The 17809-nt window shown below is 47.1% G+C and overlaps 1 protein-coding gene across 3 annotated transcripts in view; it reads right to left on the bottom strand.

The window, feature by feature from the left end:
* Window positions 1-453: 453 nt before the first annotated feature.
* Window positions 454-17809, bottom strand: part of FSTL4 (follistatin like 4) — a 412000-nt gene continuing 394644 nt past the window's right edge. For all 3 annotated transcript variants that reach the window (XM_071210010.1, XM_058278689.2, XM_058278685.1), the window contains 3 exons: window positions 16019-16126; window positions 8836-8945; window positions 454-6610 (listed from right to left, as the gene is read on the bottom strand). In XM_071210010.1, the coding sequence (XP_071066111.1) occupies window positions 5908-6610; window positions 8836-8945; window positions 16019-16126 (921 nt within the window). In that variant the 3' untranslated portion in view covers window positions 454-5907. The remainder of the gene's footprint in view (window positions 6611-8835; window positions 8946-16018; window positions 16127-17809) is intronic.

Consider the following 17809-nt stretch of genomic DNA (forward strand, 5'->3'; position numbering starts at 1 on the left):
TCCTGGCACAGTGCTGGTACCTAGGAGTGCTCCACAATCGTAGCTTGGTGATTACTGAGCACTTCACACACTCTACCTCCTAGTGAGGAGATCTGCCTCAGTGGGAAACAAGAGACACTGGAATCCAGAGTGGATTAGGGTCCAGGGGCAACAGTGAAATTTGAGGGCCTGCCAGGACACATAGTAAGAAGTTTTGACTAAGACGTCAATTGTATGTTTTGAGAACGGAAGTTTGGGAAAAGAGACTTCTGGGTGCAGGTGCCTGCTTGACCCAGCAGCTCTTTGCCCCTGGCTGGAGCAGGGGCTATTTCACTTCGATCATCGTGAACCCAAAGTGGCGATGGAGAAGGGGGTGGTACTTTGCTAGGGTTCCTGAGGACCCTTGAGTGGTCTGGCCTCATCAATTCTCACTTTAATAACTATGAACAGACTGGCACACACAGAGAAAAGAGCAGCTTTTCTCAAGTTTTATTGTAAAATTCTCAGAAAAAGAGCATTTACAATGACAATACTTTATGATAATTTGTGAGTCGTTTTAATACCAAGTGGTACTGCAAATACACTGTGTGTTCAATACTGTGTGACACGTCCAAGTAAACACAAACGTATTTCAAATGCCACATACTGTTACTGTGTTGGTACAAATTTCTACTAAAGTTGATGTATTAAAAATAATTTATATATATTTTATAAATAAGGAAAAATTCACATGTATAGTAATTACAGGAGGCCTTTTGAGAAATACTGGTGATTACAGAAAATATATTTTGGAGTCTACATAACTGCTCAAAATAATATCATCTGCCTTGATGTAAGAGATCTGAAAGTTTTCAGAGGTGAGGAAAGATGGGAATCTTAATGGGGCAAATGGCATGTGGCTTCACATTTTGAGGGCTGTTTGGCTACACTACAGTGTGAGACAGTGTGTGACCACTCCGGCAACATTCCATGCCCAGTTCTGCTTCCTGGCCATCTCACTCACCAGCCTTCAGGAAGCCTGAGCAATGGCAGAGAGGCAGGATGGGACGAGGACGCGGGCAATGGAGCTGGTCAGCCCCAGGGATGGGGCACCATGGGAGAGTGTGCTGTGAGTCAAGTGGGTGCTTTCCAGACCTGTTACCAAGAGAACAACAGCTCTTAAAGCTATGGCAGAATGGATGCTGGGCAGATTTAGATTTAGCAAATTGTCTCATTCTAGAATTCTTGGGCCCCATAACCAGGTGACACCAGTTGCCCTTACTCAGAAACAAAGTTCTGACTTTGAAGGGGGTGGCTCCAAAGACCAGTATTCTGCAATCCTGCTATGGTGACATGCAGGCATCCATATGTCACCAAGCTTGGTGTTGGGGCGAGTCAACACTTACTGCTTTGTTGGCATGTAGACCAAGCCCTTGAGATTCAGCACAACCCAAATTCTCTGTGGCCACATGGGAGAGACATGGTTCCATATTAGTCAAGGTGAGCTTGGAGAGAGGGGTATGTGAATTGTGGCTTTGTCCAAGAAGGAAAAAAGGGCATGGTAAAATCTCTGGTTCTGGCTAAAGAAGCCTCACTGTGGATTTTGGGGGCCAATCCCAACTCTCCCAGAATTTCCTGGCATTGTTTCATACTTTGTGTTTGGTAAATGAGGCTTTCTCACTTGCTACCACAGCTCCAGAGGAAGATATGAATGCATAGGACCACGCCTGCTGGTCTCAGAGGGTCTGCTGTGTGGCTGGTGCCTAAGCCTGCAGGCCCTGGGAAGATGCTTAAGTCCTCAAGGGACTCGGCAGATAATCTGGGGCAGACAGAAGCAGGAAGTGGGCTGTTTCGACTGGCTAGTTGAGGGTCTTGTAGTCAGACCCTGAGGATAGGCACTGTAGTTTTTCCCCTAGAAACTTTAAAGCATTTCTATTTTATGCTTTCCATGATTTCAGAGAACCACCAAGGCAGCTAGTGACTTTCTTGGATAAAACTGTTTTGCCTACATACCAGGTTGGGAGCAAATAGTAGCCTCTGGCTTTCTGAGTGACCTCTCACTTGTCCTTCAAAGCAAGAAAGCAGCATGGGCCATGGCCCCTGGGGGCTGGCATAGTAGTAAGGTCACTGCCCCTTTAACGGTGCAGTGGCTCAGAAGCAGCGGCCTAAGGCAGAGGAAGGAGCAGGGCCAGGAAGCGACTGCAGTGGGAATGGAGGGAAGGGGATGCTCAGGTCTCTGAGGGGGAGGCTTGTCTGAGACATCCTGGTCTCTGTGCCTGCCAGATGGTTTCTGACTGACCGTATCTGACTTCCTGGTTCTGAGTTCTCTCTAGTCTTGGTCACCCAAATCCAAAGGGCTGCGAGCTAGGGTTTGGGGTATGATTCCAGGTAGCAGGGGGCTGTGTGTGTCCCAGTGGGTTTTGACTGCACTTGGAGTGGCGTCTGGGGTCCTGGGAAGGGGAGGCTAGGAACGATGTCCATTCAGCGCTGTCACTGTCCTACAGCTGGTTAGGCCTCCTGGGGTGGGGCCACCATTCTGGGGGTACCAGGGGCAGGGGAGGGGAATGTGAGGTAGATTGGTGGATGCGTGGAGGGAGGTGGGGGCTTTGTCAGCTGTCCTGGAGGCGTGCTTCTGAAGAGGAGGACTGGGGTGACAGGAGAGGTGGGATTTGCTAGTGAAGATGATCCAGCATTCATGGTTTTGAACGAAACATTGTGGAAAATGAATTGACTACCTCTTAAGCCCCTTGTAGAAAAATATATCTGGAATGAATCTATTTCGCATCTCTGTTCTGAAGCCTCCCTTTGTTCACAGGTTACTGGTCAACAGAAAACAAGAAGCTGTGGCTGCACAAAGCCAGCTCCCTGGCTGCTTTCCTCAGTGAAGACTCAGCAGTCACAGTTCTCTAGGGTAGCAGGTGGTTTTCTCCTTGACTTGTGGTTGAAAGCCATACTCCACTGCACCTATCTGGTTGGAATGGGAGCCCTTTTCTGCACAGATAAGTTGGGAGATGGATGGGAACTGTAGGGATTGACCTTTTGTCTCTGGTGGTGTGGCCTCTAGATACCTGAAGCTTGGTATTAACGGTTGGCACCAGCCATGACTTCACAGGGCTCTTCCAACTCCTTCCTTGGGGGAAGATAGTAGGACACCCCAACGACTTGGAGAATCAGTACACAGGCCTGGGCCAGCCCCGGCCAGGGCTGCTGGGTCAACATCGCTGCAGGTTGGGATGGCTGTGTGGTGCGGTCCACTCTCAGGACGTTCATGCAGTCGTGGAGAAGCAGACACATCACTTGTCCTGTGCTCAGTCCACGGTGGCTGCGCAGGCTTTTGGACCCAGTACCTCTGTGCAGGTTTTTGGTCTCAAAAGAGGGTCTCAGTTTCAAGGCCTTAATGTTTTGGTGTAGATTGCTTTGTGTTTTTTATTCTGAAAAAAGAAATCTCTTGAATTTTTGTGAAATTTATTTTATTTAAAAATTACTGAGGGAGTTCATCATGTAAATGGCTTTTTTGGTGGTGGTTTTGGTAAAGTGAATACTTCTTTAATAATGCAAAATATTAATTAATTGACCTTTCCGTTTCATCAGAAGGATGGCTGGTGGGGTCTACTTCAACAAGACCCTCCTGTAGGGAAGCCAGTTGCACTGGTGATGTTTAAACTGTGTTCCACGAGCCTCTCCTGGGGCTGAGCATCAGAGGAGACAGTGGAGGAGTGTGGGAGGAGGCTGCCAGCCTTTCCCCTGCCTCTAACCTGGCCAGCTCTGTTAGTGTCACTGCCTTGATGAATTTTCCTCCTGGGGCTGGACTCTGAAATGCTGGCCTCTGCTTCCAGCCTGGGATGGTCTTACTCCAACCCTGTTGAGCCCAGCATGCTGGCAACAGCTAGGCCTGCTGTCTCCAGTACTGCACGGTGCGGACAAAGAGAGACAACATGCTTTTCAGCCAATCTTAAAAATGGAGGGAGTCGTGGAAAAGGAAGTCAGCGCCTTCCCTCCCAGGGTCAAAGGCCAGTTTGGATTGGCTTGGTCTTTTACTCAGGAATCCTACGTTCTGACCTGGCAGTTGGTGCCAGGCTCAGAGACTCTTTTTCTGCCAGGGGCTGCCACACCTCAGACAATTTCGCCAAAGAGAGAATGAGCTGGAGAGTTTCAGTGGTAGAAGTGGGAGCTTGGGAGCGTGTCAAGATATAGAGGCAAGAAAAAAAGGGTGAGTTGTGTTACCCATCCTTCCCAGCTGTCTTGAAACTGAGGTCAGTTCCTTCAACAAGGACCTACAGATGCCACCTTTAAGGAATCTAAAACACGAGTGGATGTGTCTAGGCACACTAGTGGGAATTGCAGGGACAGGTGTCTGATGGGCCAAGGTATGTGACACACACCGGAGGCGGCTGGTCTCAGGAAATTTGGAGGCACGGGGGGCCTGCGTTTCCCTGAATGATGTCTTCCTCAGCAGCACAGGAAAACCATGGCCATGCCGGTAGGTGAAGTTGGGGCCACCTCTCCCAGCCCCATGCGACTTGAAAAATGGTTGTTCAAGCCAGAAAGCATCAGCCACTGATGGGAGCAAGAGGCAGAAGCTGCGGACGTCTCCTCCTTGCTGCGATTCTCTGACACAGGCTGTCCTCCCGGGCTTGTGCTTCTCTGAGGCGTACAGCAGTGCTTAGATCACCTGCAAGCCCTCTGCAGCATGTGTCATCTGGGAGTAGCACAGCAGCGCTCGGCTGTGTCCTTCTGATTCTGTGTTTTTGAGCACGTGTATGCTGGGGACAGAGGGCAGTATGTGTAAGAAAATACTTACTGCCCAGCACCGTGCCGCGGCAGGATTGGAGTCACAGAGCTGGGAGCAAGGGCCGCAGGCAGGAAAGAACTCTGTTTTGACAAGGTATCGCTTCAGAAACACGCCCTGACCCATTCCTGACCTTGGGTTACTGTGGTGAGCCCCGAGGTCCCCGTCCTCTGCCAGTGGCCCACACCTTGCCAGGCAAGCTCAGTCTGCCCTGATCTGGTGTACTGGGCCTGGCTGATGGACCCGCACTCCTCAGTGAAAAGGAGGCATGCAGTGTCTGTCCCAGGCTCTTGGGGTCCCTACGCTGACTTGAGTCTTCTTTACCAACTTGGTGACCTCATCTGCACTTAGAAAAACGAGACTGGCCATGGGTTAGAGGACCATTATTCTTTGATGACCACTGCTTCAAGATCTTCTTTCTGGCTCTAGAATGTGGGGTGGCATCTCCCAGAGCCTTGGCCTAAGGCAGGGAAGAATATAGCTGGATCCCGGAGAGGATCTATCCACTTGCTAGCATTTGAAATTGTAAAAAAATTATCTTTTAATTCAAAGTTTCCAAAATTAAGTGAGTGATTTCCCTATCCCCCATGATGCAATAAGTCATATTGGCTCTCCCTCAGGCTAACAACAAGTCAAATGAAAAGAAAAGCAAGAAGCAGCTGCAAAGAAGAAAATAAGTTCCAGAGCGAGGGCAGAAGTGGCTTTCCTGCTGAGAGAGCTAGCCTGCTCCTGGTGAGCCTCTGGTTCCAGGCAGGGCTTTGGGCTGCTACTCCATTAGTCTGGTTGGATCAGTGGCAAAGGAAAACGACTGCATGAAGGCGACCGATCGGAGTGTCGGCCTGAAAAGCAGAATCTCTTGCTTCCGTGGCATCCCCAGCTAACGTGGCGTGTCGCTTGGCACGGGAATGATTCCTTTCACAGCAGCATGTGTTCTCATCGTAGATCAAGGCATAAATCATACTTCCTAATGAAAAAAACCCCAATCTTGTTAGCAGCGCAGCGCATACCTTATATTAGGAAACTTGCAGGGAGACCAGTGTTGAACCACAAAGCGAAGACAGGTTTTTGCTTTTGTCTGTGAGAATGTACAGTGCGCCTGCCGGGGCCTTGGTGCCAGCACAGGCGGTGCTCCTTGGCCGAGGGCTCTGCCCGCTGCTCCTTCATACCTCGCCCACCCACACCACCGTGGTCCCCCTCTTGATGCCCGACACCTCACACCGCAGTGCATTTTGCCTCCCATTGATGAGAAACAGGGACTCTCGGGCTGGCGTTAGGAGGTACTGTCCGAAGAGCCCGCTGTCCCTCACGATCCTGCGGGGCGCACCCCCGGGCCGGGCGCGCCCCGCGGGCGGCTCCTTCAAGTTCTTCAGCATGCCCGTCTTCCCCGTGGACAGCTCCAGGAACAGCAGGTCCGCGGCCGTCTCCAGCGCGGCGTAGACGTAGTACTGATCGCCCCGGGTGAAGGAGCGCTGGAACGCCAAGTCGGCGACGCCCTGGTCGAGCCTCAGGTCGTAGAGGGTCTGGATCTCCCCGCGGGCCGTGATCTCCTGCACGTGCAGCCGGGGGCTGTCGGCGGCCGCGCTGACCAGGAAGCGCCCGTCAGGGGACACGTGAGGGGTGCCTGTGACAGCACCATTGGGGCCAACCACGGAGTCGGTGACGCTGTCGAGGAGCAGCTGCGGGGCGGCGGGGGCCGAGCTGTTCTGTTGGCACTGGATGAAGAAGTAGCCGCCCAGGTGGGTGTGGGCCATGGCCCGGGGCACGCAGCCGTGGCTCTGCAGGCTGACGGTCTTGAGGAGCTGCAGCGTTTCCAGGTCGACCTTGTGAACGGCAGGGTCACGCATGTTGAAGAGGAAGCCGAACCTGAGAGGGGAAGAACTGAGGTCAGAGGACGGGCTTCTTGGGGGAGATTCGTCAGTTACCTTCAAGGAGTCACCCTTGCGGTGCTCCCTTTATGGCCATCCTTCAGCGGCCCAGCAGTCTGTTGATAAGATGTCGTTCTTCAGAAAGGGCTTTATAAGTCACCCATCTACAATCTCAAACCAAATGTGGTGGGGTTACAGGTGTTTCTGGATGCTCTTGTAACATGTGCTTATCTTTTGAAATGGTAAAAGGGGAGGGTAAAAGTGCTTCAACAGCTTCTCCCTTTGGGATGCCATTGAATGAGCTTCTGTGAGGCCTTGCGCCAGCTGGGAAAGTGTGTGTCATGCCTGGAGGATGAACATACAGGAAAAGGACAGAGATGCCCCTGAGGCTCTGCCTGCCCTGAGGACAAGATAGGAAACCCCATATCCTAGCTGTTTTCTGAGTATAACTGGGAATCCACTGGGATTCCAGCTAGAATGCTTGACATCTGGATAAAGAAAGGTATAACTATTTAGTGTCACAGGCATGTGGGGTCAAAATAACGAGTTGGAGATGCAAAAGCAACTGCGCAAGTACATTTCCTATTCCATGCTCCCTTACACTGGGAGGGGGACATGAACAGGGCAGCCTTTTCTCCAGTACCATTTGTGATGCTGGTAGAGAGAACCTTGGTGGCAGCGTGGAGGACAGTGTTTGCCTTTGGAGCCAGGTGGCCTGGTGCTGCGGCATGCTCTCTAGCTTCAGAGCCTGGGGCAAGCTACTTGCCTCTCTGAGTAACTGTGACTCTAAAAAGTGTAGTGCCTATCTCGGGCTGTTGGGAGGATTAAATGAAGAGGGAAGTTTAGTGTCAGAGCTCAGTAGGTGGTAGTTGTTCACACCTGGCTGGAGGCTGGCTGCAAGCGGGACAAGGGCTGACACAGGCAGGACTTCCTTTCGACCTTTAGCACGTCTGCCTAGACCCTTGCTCCTGGAGGCCCTTCGGCACTGTGTACACCTACCGGAAGATGAAAACGTCTCCTCTGTAATTTTCTTTTGAATAACTAACTGTACTCAGAGTGGGGAAAATGCTTCTCCCGGTAGCATTTCCTAAAGGCACTTCTTTAAGGCATCCTTAAAGAGCCAGAGCACAGACAGAACGGAAAGGAAAACCTTGCTTTATAAAAAACTTTAATGTAAAAGCCACACTCACGAGCTGCAGAACCGGTGAGTTTGCATGACTCCCGGTGAATTCAGTTTCCTAAAGAGAGGCTGAAAATCCAGTTTCACAGTTTAATGCAGTCTTAGAGGGTTGTTCTCAGGCACTCTGCAGTGAGGCAGTTCATAAAGTGGTTATTATCTTCCTTGGGGCAAGGGTAAATGGGTGATTCCTATGTTAAATCCAGCGTCAGCATACGAAAATGAACCATCTCTTCTTGGAGAAAGGCATGTGACCCCAGAATACAGGCATAACTATTTATTGCCATAAGCCATGTGGGGTCCTGATCACTTAAAGGGCAGCTTTAGTATTCTGGAAGTGGTGAGGTCACAGAAAACACCGGGCACTCTCTGAAATGAAAAGGCGAGGAAGGGACGCCGGGCTGGGATGAAGTTTGCAGTTGCGGTCTGGGCTATTATTATTAGGCTGTTGTTTTGAATGGTGAAAAACTGTGGCAACCAGGAGGACTTGCGTCCTTGCAGGTCCCTTCCCAGCGGTGCTGGGGCTCCTGTAGGAAGCAGGGCGCCTGCGACAGCAGGAATATGAGGCAGATTGGGGCACTGAAAGGAAACCCGGGCTTGCTATTAGTCTAGTTCCATCAGGCCCTGGCTGTGGGACCTTGGCCAGTATCCTAACTTCTCTGAGCCTCTGTTTTCCTCACCAGTAAAATATAAGTCAAGACCACCTCTATTATGTTCCTGTGTTGAGCGAGTAGAGGGTGCTCAAATAACTGTTGCTTCTTTCCTCTGCTGTTCTCGCCTTGGGGATGTGACTGAGCTCACTGGACCCCTAGTGAGGAGATGCGCTCACTCCTCAACAAGAACAATCACTGACCCCAAGCACAGAGAACTAAGCCCTGAGGCTGCTTTACCAGGGATGCGCCCATTTCATTGATCCTTCCCGAGAGCCCCGAAGCTAGCCCAGGAGGAGCAGGTGACAGACTGAAGGGGGCAGGTCCCCCCCTGGGAGCAGCTGCCTTGCTGACTGGGAGCACTGGGGTGCCCAAGGCCTCGTGGGCTGGTCTTACCTGATGTGGTTGATGATGAGGTTTGTTGGGGGGATGAAGAAATCTTCTACTCCTGCAAAGGGTGTGCGGATGAGGTGCTGGCCTTGGCCCGCGCTGGCTTCCGTGATCACCTACAACACAGAGTAGGAATCCCCGGGAGGGCCCATCTGAGAGAGGGGCTGGGGATGTCCGCATGCCCAGGCAGGATGCCCGGCAGAGGGGCTGCTCAGGAGAGAGATGTTGGGCAAACCACAGTCTCAGGGAAGGGGCAGGAACAGCGCCGGAGCTGCGTGGGAATGTCACAAGGACTCGTCCTTCTTGGGAGGGGAAATGATGGAAGAGAGTGAATGACTGGACTGCAGCTCCTGCTCAGCCCGGCTTGATGCGCTGCTGAGCCGGCCGCGGGGTCGGCAGAGAGCGGGCTTGCAGGCGCGTGGCGGGGCTGCCGAGCACCTCGCTGGACCGGAAACATCACTCTGCCTGTTCACTGACCACCTCCTCCCCTCAACAGTGAATCTCACCTTCTCAATTCCCAGGCTGCTCCAGGAAAAGAGGGAGAGAGTTTTAAAATAACGACAGTGAGAGACGGTGGAACTGTTCACTGAGAATCGATTTCTCTTTGATGCCAGGTGCCTGGGCCAGTTTGTTGGACGCCCCTGCCGTATGCTGCTCACAGAGGCATTCTTGGAGAGTTGTGCCTCCAGAATTTATTAAAGAAAGCAAGAATCCTGCAGGAATGCCACTCAGAGATGCTGGTCATGCCTTTTAGATGTCTTAGAATTAGAATGCTGGGGAGAGGTTCTAGTTTCGCAAAGGGGACTTGCTGTGAAAAGTAAAGAATTAGGCCCTGTGCTTTGTACAAATTGGTAGTGACAGGGCTTGGCTGCCTGTTTCCCTGGAGGCAAAGCTTTCTCGCCTGTGGACTTGCAGGAGGCGACTGGAGCTGCTCCCTGGTGTGTGACCCTGCTGTGACTGTGTCTGGGGCAGGGCATGCTGGCGGCTCAGGGCAGAGCTCGGCGCAGTCTGAGGTTAGACAGGAGCAGGGCGTCTGGAGATCTTGCTGACAGGGCCCTGTGGGCAGGCTGGACATCTGCCCTTCAGGTACTGAGGCCCTGGCACAGGCAGGTGGAGACATTGAGCCAGAGAGCCGTGTCCCCTTGCCTTCTGCATGTGCTCAACAGCCTTCAAGTTCTAGGCCGTTGTCCCAGAAAAGTGACAGACCTGCAGCTAGAAGGAAGGGGTCAGCCAACTTCAGGGCACTTTTGGCTGGAGGGCTCCAAGGGCAAGCGCAGATCCTCTGGGCAGAGTAGGAGGCAGATGGCAGACTCCTGGAGAGGTTGGTGAAGCACTTTTCCTGATCGTGGGTGGCTCTGCGGTGCTGAATTTGTGGTGGTTTGTGCTGAAGAAAGATGCAGATTCCCACAGCCTAAGGCTGAACCTGCAGGGCGGGGCAACGTCTAGTGGGGCTTAGTGACTCGCCTGGGAGCCCTGCATGCTTTTTACCCTGCCGTGGCACTGCTGTGGCCTGTACTTTTACGGTAGATTTTTTTTTGTTTTTGTTTCCCTCTGGGGTCAGCAGGCATAATGCTGGATTGGAATAATGCATGCCGTGATTTCCAGCTGGGGTAGGGGAGGTGGGGGTGTGTGTGTTCTAAAGTTGCATTAGTTTATTTTCCTAAGACTTTTTTCAATGGCCAAATGAGACTTCCATTGCAAGTCCAAGGATAGGCATGGAGAACAACGCAGAAAACTGGGCATTAAGAAAACATCAGCATTAGGAAAATGGATCTTAGAGAGCCTGTGGGGGGAAGCGGGGGGGGGGGGGGGGGGAGCCAGAGAATCCCAAGAAGCCATGCAATCATTGCTTGATATCAGGCCTGTTGTTTTAGCTGATACTAGAGATGGAAAATTACAGGCTGTCGTCGGTCAGTGTCATTCACATCTCACCACCCTAACACCCTCTATTCAGAGGTTACTTCATCAAACTGCACTACCACGGGTCTCTGGAACTGATTTGGGAATGTCAGCCTCATTTCTCCAAGGAATTACGTGTCCTTCCTGGTCTTTTCTTTTATTATGGTACATGACTGGTCATGTCAGGACCCAAAAGATAATTGTTGAGCCCCTCAGATTTGCTGGTTCTATAGGCTTGGTTCAGGAGATGTACATACAAGGTCTGACTGCAGGAGATGCCAGCCAGTTGTCAGGGTGCGGGGAGGGTGGCTGGGCATCTGCCTCAGATGGTGGAGGAAGCCAGCTGGAAGTGGCACTGGGAGGGGTAGAGAAACAAGGTTTCTATGGGACAGGCTGGGAGGCCTGTGGGTAAGTGGGCAAGAGAGTGCAGGACAGAATTTAAGATGTCAAAGGCTCAAAACTGGTTGCTGGGGGAGGACCTTTGTGGAATGAGCATCATCTATAGCATCATCTATAGAACACCTTTCTGTAGTTATATTAAAGTTTGTTTAACTGTCCTCTTATTGTTGGAAACAATAGTAGGGTCTTGCTTCTTGTGTTTTGCAAATATAAAAGATGTAGTAACATATAACATCATGGCTAAATCTGCCCATATCTATGATTATGGCCTCTGGATAAATTTTTAGAGGTCAAGTTGCTGGATCAGAAAGTTTGTTTTGTTTTGAGGCATTTGGTACATATTTCCAAATTGCTCACCACAAAGGCTGTACCAGTTGACATTTCCAGATACAGTTTTTGCGAGTTTTGGTTTCCTTAAGCCTTGTCAACAGTGATAAAGACAGTTTTATCCTGTTTATCCAATGTTTATTCACACTATTTCATTTTCTTATTATAGTGCATTCCCTAGGCTTTCCAATTATGGTGATGGCAGGCATCTCAGTCTAATTCCTAATGTTAATTAAAATGCTTTTAGTGGCTTGTCATTTAAGCAAATATTGGCTTTTGGATTTTGGGAAATAGTACTCATTGTATTTAAGGAATTTCCTTCTATTCCTATTTTTAGGTTCCTTATTAAGAATGTATGCTGTATTTAATGCATTCTCACATTTATTGAAAATATCTAAATATCTTAGTTTTCTCTTTTAACTTGTCAGTGTTATGAAAAATGTTGATTTCCTGAGAGTGAACCACGATTGCTTCTGGGGAACAAACCTTACTTGAGTATCTTAGATATATTAGTGGACTCTATTTCTAAAAACATGTTTAGAATTTTGCTTCTGTATTTGTAAGTGAGATTAGTCTATAATTTTATTTTTTATACTTTCATCAGTTTTTAGAATTACAATTATATTGGCTATTTAAAACAAACGAGGGAGGTTTTTTTTCCTTCTATGGGCTGCAATAGTTCAAATAATATTAAAATGATCTGTATTTTGAAGGTTTGATAAAACTTAGCTGTATTCTTACCTATGGTCAACATTAAATATTTAAAAAATCTTTTATGGTAATCAATCTGTGGCAAGTTTCCCCCTCTAGGTTTTAAAATTTGCCATCACAGAGTTGCAATGTAGTGTTATTGTATGAGTCTTTTCATCTCCCCTGTAGATGTAGCAATGTCCCCTTTGTCATTCCTTCTTTTGTTGGTTTTAGTTCTCTTGTTTTTCTTTATTGGGTTCATAAAGGATTTATCTGTTTCTTTATTTGTTCTTGTTTTCCCCTATATCATTAATTTCAGTATTTTTATTTCTTCTTGCCAATTTCTCAAAAAGAAGTCATTCCTTTGCAGATTTTTAAGGTACAAATACTCATTGTGTACAGCTTTTTCTGAATTCTATAGGTTTCGATGTGAAGTAGTGTCTCTTCGTTGCTTTTGAGACAATTTGTAATTTCCCTTTTAATTTCCTTTTTGATCCAACAGCTACCTGAGCGTGCTTAAGTCACATTTGAATTATTTGTAATTACCAGATGTTCTTTATAACATCTACTTTTACAAAATTTGATAATGTTTTCTTTGTGATTAGTAAAGCATTTTTATATATGTTGTATAGACATAAAAAAGTTCTACTTGACAAATGAAAGGATTTTAAAATATATTAAATCAAGTTTCTTATTCGTATTATTCAGTTTTCTTACGTCATTATTTTGTCTCCTTTGTATGTATAGTTCAAGTGCATTTTTAATCAAATTTGCTTTATAATTTTAAACACTCTTGTTTTATATGAATCACTTTTGTTTTATGTATTTAGTTTTGTTTGCTATATCCTGGCCATTCATTTTCAGTGTCTCCCCTTATTCTGTTTAATGCTTTTAACCTTAAATTCCACCTTGTCTGACAGTTATAACGCATACATATCTTTGTGTTCACCTATCAACACTTTCCCCACCCTGTTCAAACTTTTATTATCACTTTGATTTGTGTGTGAAAAAAGTTTCTTGTAACAAGTTATAACTAGTCTCTTTTTTTTTTTCCTTCAAACACCCAATCTGACCATCTCTGCTTTTAATAGGACAATTCTGTTTGTCACATTTGGAGTAAAGAGATATTTACTTTTGAACTATAGATTTCAAATAATATTCTTTGTATTCTTTCTTACTCCTATAAGATGAGATTTTTGAGTGTTTTTACTCCTTCTTTCTCTACTCCCTAGTCTTATTTTTGTTGAAATAATTTGGTACCTTTACTTAACTAGCATAAGAACCTCCTTTCAGTCTATCTCCTCTTTCAAATGTCTTCGTTTAGCCTGTTTTATGCATGTCCAAATAGTCTGTCCTCGTCACTTTTACTTTGAATTTTAGATCCTCCTTTCTAGGTTCCTTACTTACCGATGTCTCCTTTTCATCTTCCCCTATCTTTTATGTCTCTAATCTGGTTCACCTGATGTTTGCCTATTATCTTTTCTCAAATATTTTCCTCAGATGGAGGGCATGAGTGATATGCTCCCTGAATTTATGCACACCCTTATATCTTTCTTTTGCCCTGACAGGTAAATGATATCTTGGCTGGGATTAGGGTTCTTGGGTTGCGCCTTTTTATCTCAATGGTCTGTAGATGGGATTCTGTGGTCTTCTAGCTTCTGTTGCCAGTGAGAAGTCCAGTGCCATCTGTCTTTTCTTTTAAGATGACTTATTCTTCTCCACCTTGAAATTTCTAAGAGTTTCTTTATTTTTGGAATTCCAGAATTTTACCAAGAAAGGCAGAACTGTGTCATTCTCATTATTGTAGCCCAGAACTTGTGGATTGCTTTATAGCTATATGCTCATTTCTTCAACTTAGGGAAGTTTTATTCCAAATTGCTTAGTATTGACACTATTTCATCTGTTACCTTTTTTCCTTCTAAACTTCCGTTGTTTCCATTTCAGGTCTCAGTCTCTTTATATGTTTGCTCTGTGATTTGAGAGAGATTTTTTTGCTTTTTATCTTTCAGGACACTATTATGGGTCTCAGTAGAAACATGTGTAGCAGTTTGATATTGTTTATGAATTCCAAAAATAGATATTGGATTATGTTTGTAAACTGGTCTCCCTCCAGGCATGTTAGATTATATTCAATTCAGAGGTTTCACTTTTACCTGATTAAATAAAGATTAAGGCTTTGATTGGGCCAAGACAGTAGGATGTTGCCTCCCTGCCCCCTTGGTGGGCAGGACTCACAGAGAAAAGACATGGCAAAGGACATGAGCTGGTGCCTGGGATACAATACAGAAGGGCAGAGCAGCTGAGCCCAGAGGATTGAGCCCCAGGGAAAGAGTCAGAGCCAGTCACCTGACAATCTACAGCTGGCCTTGTAGAGAGAACAGGGCAGCTGAGCCCAGAGAGGAACAAGCCCCGGGAAGAGAGGAACCCAGGAAGCCTGAACTCTTGGCAGATGTCAGCAGCCATCTAGCTTACACACGGTGAGGGAAGTAACTTACATGTTATGGCCTGGTAACTGTAACCTTCTACCCCAAATAAATACCCTTTAGTAAAGCCAACAGATTTCTGGTATTCTGCATCAGCACCCTTTTGGCTGACTAATACACCATACATCTTATAACTCATATACTGCAGTTTTAAATTGGAAAATCCTTTTTATTTTTAGTTACAGAAAGATCTTGGTGTCTTTCCCCCTCAAATTTCCTTAAGTGCTTGCTTACTATTTTTCTTGGTCCCTCTGGGAGTTCTGTTTCTCTGGGTTAATACTCCATTCCTAATGATTTTCCTTTCTGGCTCCTGAGCCTTGTGATGGGTTAGTCCTCTTTTCTGTCAGCTCACTGGGGCCCAGGACTGGTTGGCAGTGTTCCTGAATGACAATCATCTCCGTTTATAGGAAGCCAAGTGCTCTCTGGTCCTGCAGTGCAGAGGTAGGTCGGTCTCAGGGAGGAAGCTTCTCTGGACCCTGGTCTTCCTGGCCTCTGACCGCCGTGGGAACAGGGTGGGCTTGGCTCCATTTGCAGCCATTCTCAACGGGGGTTTCTAAGAATCAAATACTAATGCTCCAAGGCATCCATTGTGTGTAATGAATTAACTTCTTTCCTGTGCAGCGGAATGGGTCTACACACCATCCTTGGAATAATTGAGAAAACAGGTACTGAGATCACTTTTGGTAGGGCTTAGTCCTCTCACGGATCCCTATGAGAAAGGGCAGGTCAGGCCCTTCCTGGGTGGTGGAGAAGGGAATCCCACAGATGTCTGGGGCCCAAGCTCTTCCCAGGAGGCAGTACACAGTGGTCAACTGTAGGGGCTCCACATTGCCCGTGTGGAACCATAGGCAAATTATTTAACTTCTCTGCGTGTAATACACTATAATCACTTAGTAAATGTGCTTTCATTTATGAATATGATTGCTGTTACCGCTTCTCCTTCTGTATTGGTGCACATCTACTGCCCACTTTGACCCTTTTTCCCAGGTGTCCACCCCGCCCAAGGTGAGGAAAGCTCTGGTTTCCTTCTTGCTACCAGAACCCCAAGGCCTTACTTGCTGTTCTGCCCCAGGAACTATTGATTCAGGAGAGGCAGGTATCATGGTTCTGGACTGAGTGGGTGGTTGGAAGCCACGTTCTGGTTGTTATGACATCAGAATCCTATCCATTATCAGAATTACAGTATTTACCAGCAGGACTGGTGGAAGATACCCTGCTAATGACCTATAAGTGGTGTTTGCCTGAGGCTGTTTCCTATTCTGTCCTCGTGCCTTTACGGTCATATTTTATATAGATGCAGTTAGCTTTCTAGGGAAGCAAGAAACATTATTACATAGGGAGAGTCCTCCTTCCCTTTGTGGAGGGTGTCAACTTTCATGTGCTTAACATACCTGAAGGCTTGGCTGGGTCTTGTGCATGTCCCCCCAGTTCAGGACCCACACTTGGTCGTGTGACTTGTCATAGGACAGCTTAGTTGGCAGAGGGTCCACACCTATGGACTTGAAAAAAAAAGTGACCAGTTATCCATCACTGTTGTGGAAGCCACTCAGTGGTCATTTCAGGGCTCGGCATGCATGGACATCACTCCTGGGACAGCGGGGCCAGCCCAGGAGCCTAGGCCATGACCTCGTTTGGGAACAGACGCTCCCCTTCCTATGTATCCTCACAGGCATAAAACTGGTTGTCAATAATGCTCTCCCTTTTAAAAGGGGACCCAGACCAACCTGGCAAAAGCCAAAACATAGAGGCCTTAAGTTTTTCACGCAAGAGTCAGCTCCAGGACTCTCCCTTGGCTTCTCCTGAAAGCCTCGTGGGCCCCTAGATTCTGGTGACTGGGCGCTTCCCTTGGGGCCATCTGGGACTGACTCTGAGATCACCCCTTACTGCTGTCTCATCTTTATTCTACTCTGAGTGGCCTCTATCTCACATTCCCATCAACTGAAACCCCTGCAAGTCAGATTATAGCATCCAGGCCAAAACTCTCTATTTTACTGCTTTGAATAACACTCTGCTATCCCCTGGTGATAAAGCTTCTCTTGTGGTCCTGTCAGATGAAGGCTGTGTTCTTATCCACGTCTAAAGAGGTTTCGTTTGTTTAAAAACTCTGCTCCTTGATGCTCATGCAACTAGACTCTGACCCTGCTCTTCTTGTCATTGGCCAATGTCCCAGTCACTTCCTTTGTTTACAAAAGACTTTGAGACATGGTTCACTGTCTTCCTCTGTACAACTCTCCTGGTCACCAATTTTGGTGTCTTCAAACCCATGTGGATGATCCATTCAAAGCCCTGGCTTCTCAGTTCCTTCTTCATTTCAATGATCTTTTCTCTACCCCACCTCAGCTACCACAACTTAGAGCTTGTCAATATACTATTTTATTTCAACCAAACATATTCTAGTCTTTCTGACCTGGACAATTGTATATGCACTGTCCCATTTCTCTGATCCCATTGGGTAAATCTTTAAAGAAATATCTCTGTTTTGAATTATAAGGTCAAAAGAAAGATACTTTTTATGCTTTTATCATTAAATTTGAATGATCAAAACAAACAAACAAAAAAACCAAAATGTGTCTCTGGAATCCCTGTATCCACTTCTTTTTCCACCAAGATTCTCTTTATCACTCCATTAAATTGTTCTAAACCTTCATGCCAAATTCAGTGTACTTTTTGCTCTCCTCTTACCTAACATTTCAGCAGGATTCACATATTTGACTGTTGCCTTCTAGAAAATTTTTTTTCACTTGGCCTCCCACCCCCCTGGTGCTGCTCCTCATCTTGACTTCTAAATGTTGGCATGTCCTAAGTCTTCATCCTTAAGCTTCATCCTCTCCCTGGGTGAGATCATGTAATACCATGGCTTCAAATAGCTCCCTAAATTATTCTATTGAGATCAAACTTTACATATACAAAATTGAATTCTTGATTTTGCCTACCCCTGCTTCCTGCTGAAATATGTTTCTTCTCTAGACATCAGCAACTCTGAAGGTTCTAAAATGAAAACCAAAACCCAAATCCCTTCTTGACTACACATTCTCTACCAGCTACCCCATTTCTCTGCCTCTTCACAGCAAAAGACTTCCTAAAGTTTGGACTGTAGCTATTCTCTTTCCTTTCTGCTTAACCTTTTCCCATCAGATTTCATATTCTCACCTCTCTGCTATTGAACTCCATTTTGTTGAAAT

The sequence above is a fragment of the Dasypus novemcinctus genome, chromosome 2, assembly GCF_030445035.2.
Source record: "Dasypus novemcinctus isolate mDasNov1 chromosome 2, mDasNov1.1.hap2, whole genome shotgun sequence".
In the NCBI taxonomy this organism is placed as follows: domain Eukaryota; kingdom Metazoa; phylum Chordata; class Mammalia; order Cingulata; family Dasypodidae; genus Dasypus; species Dasypus novemcinctus.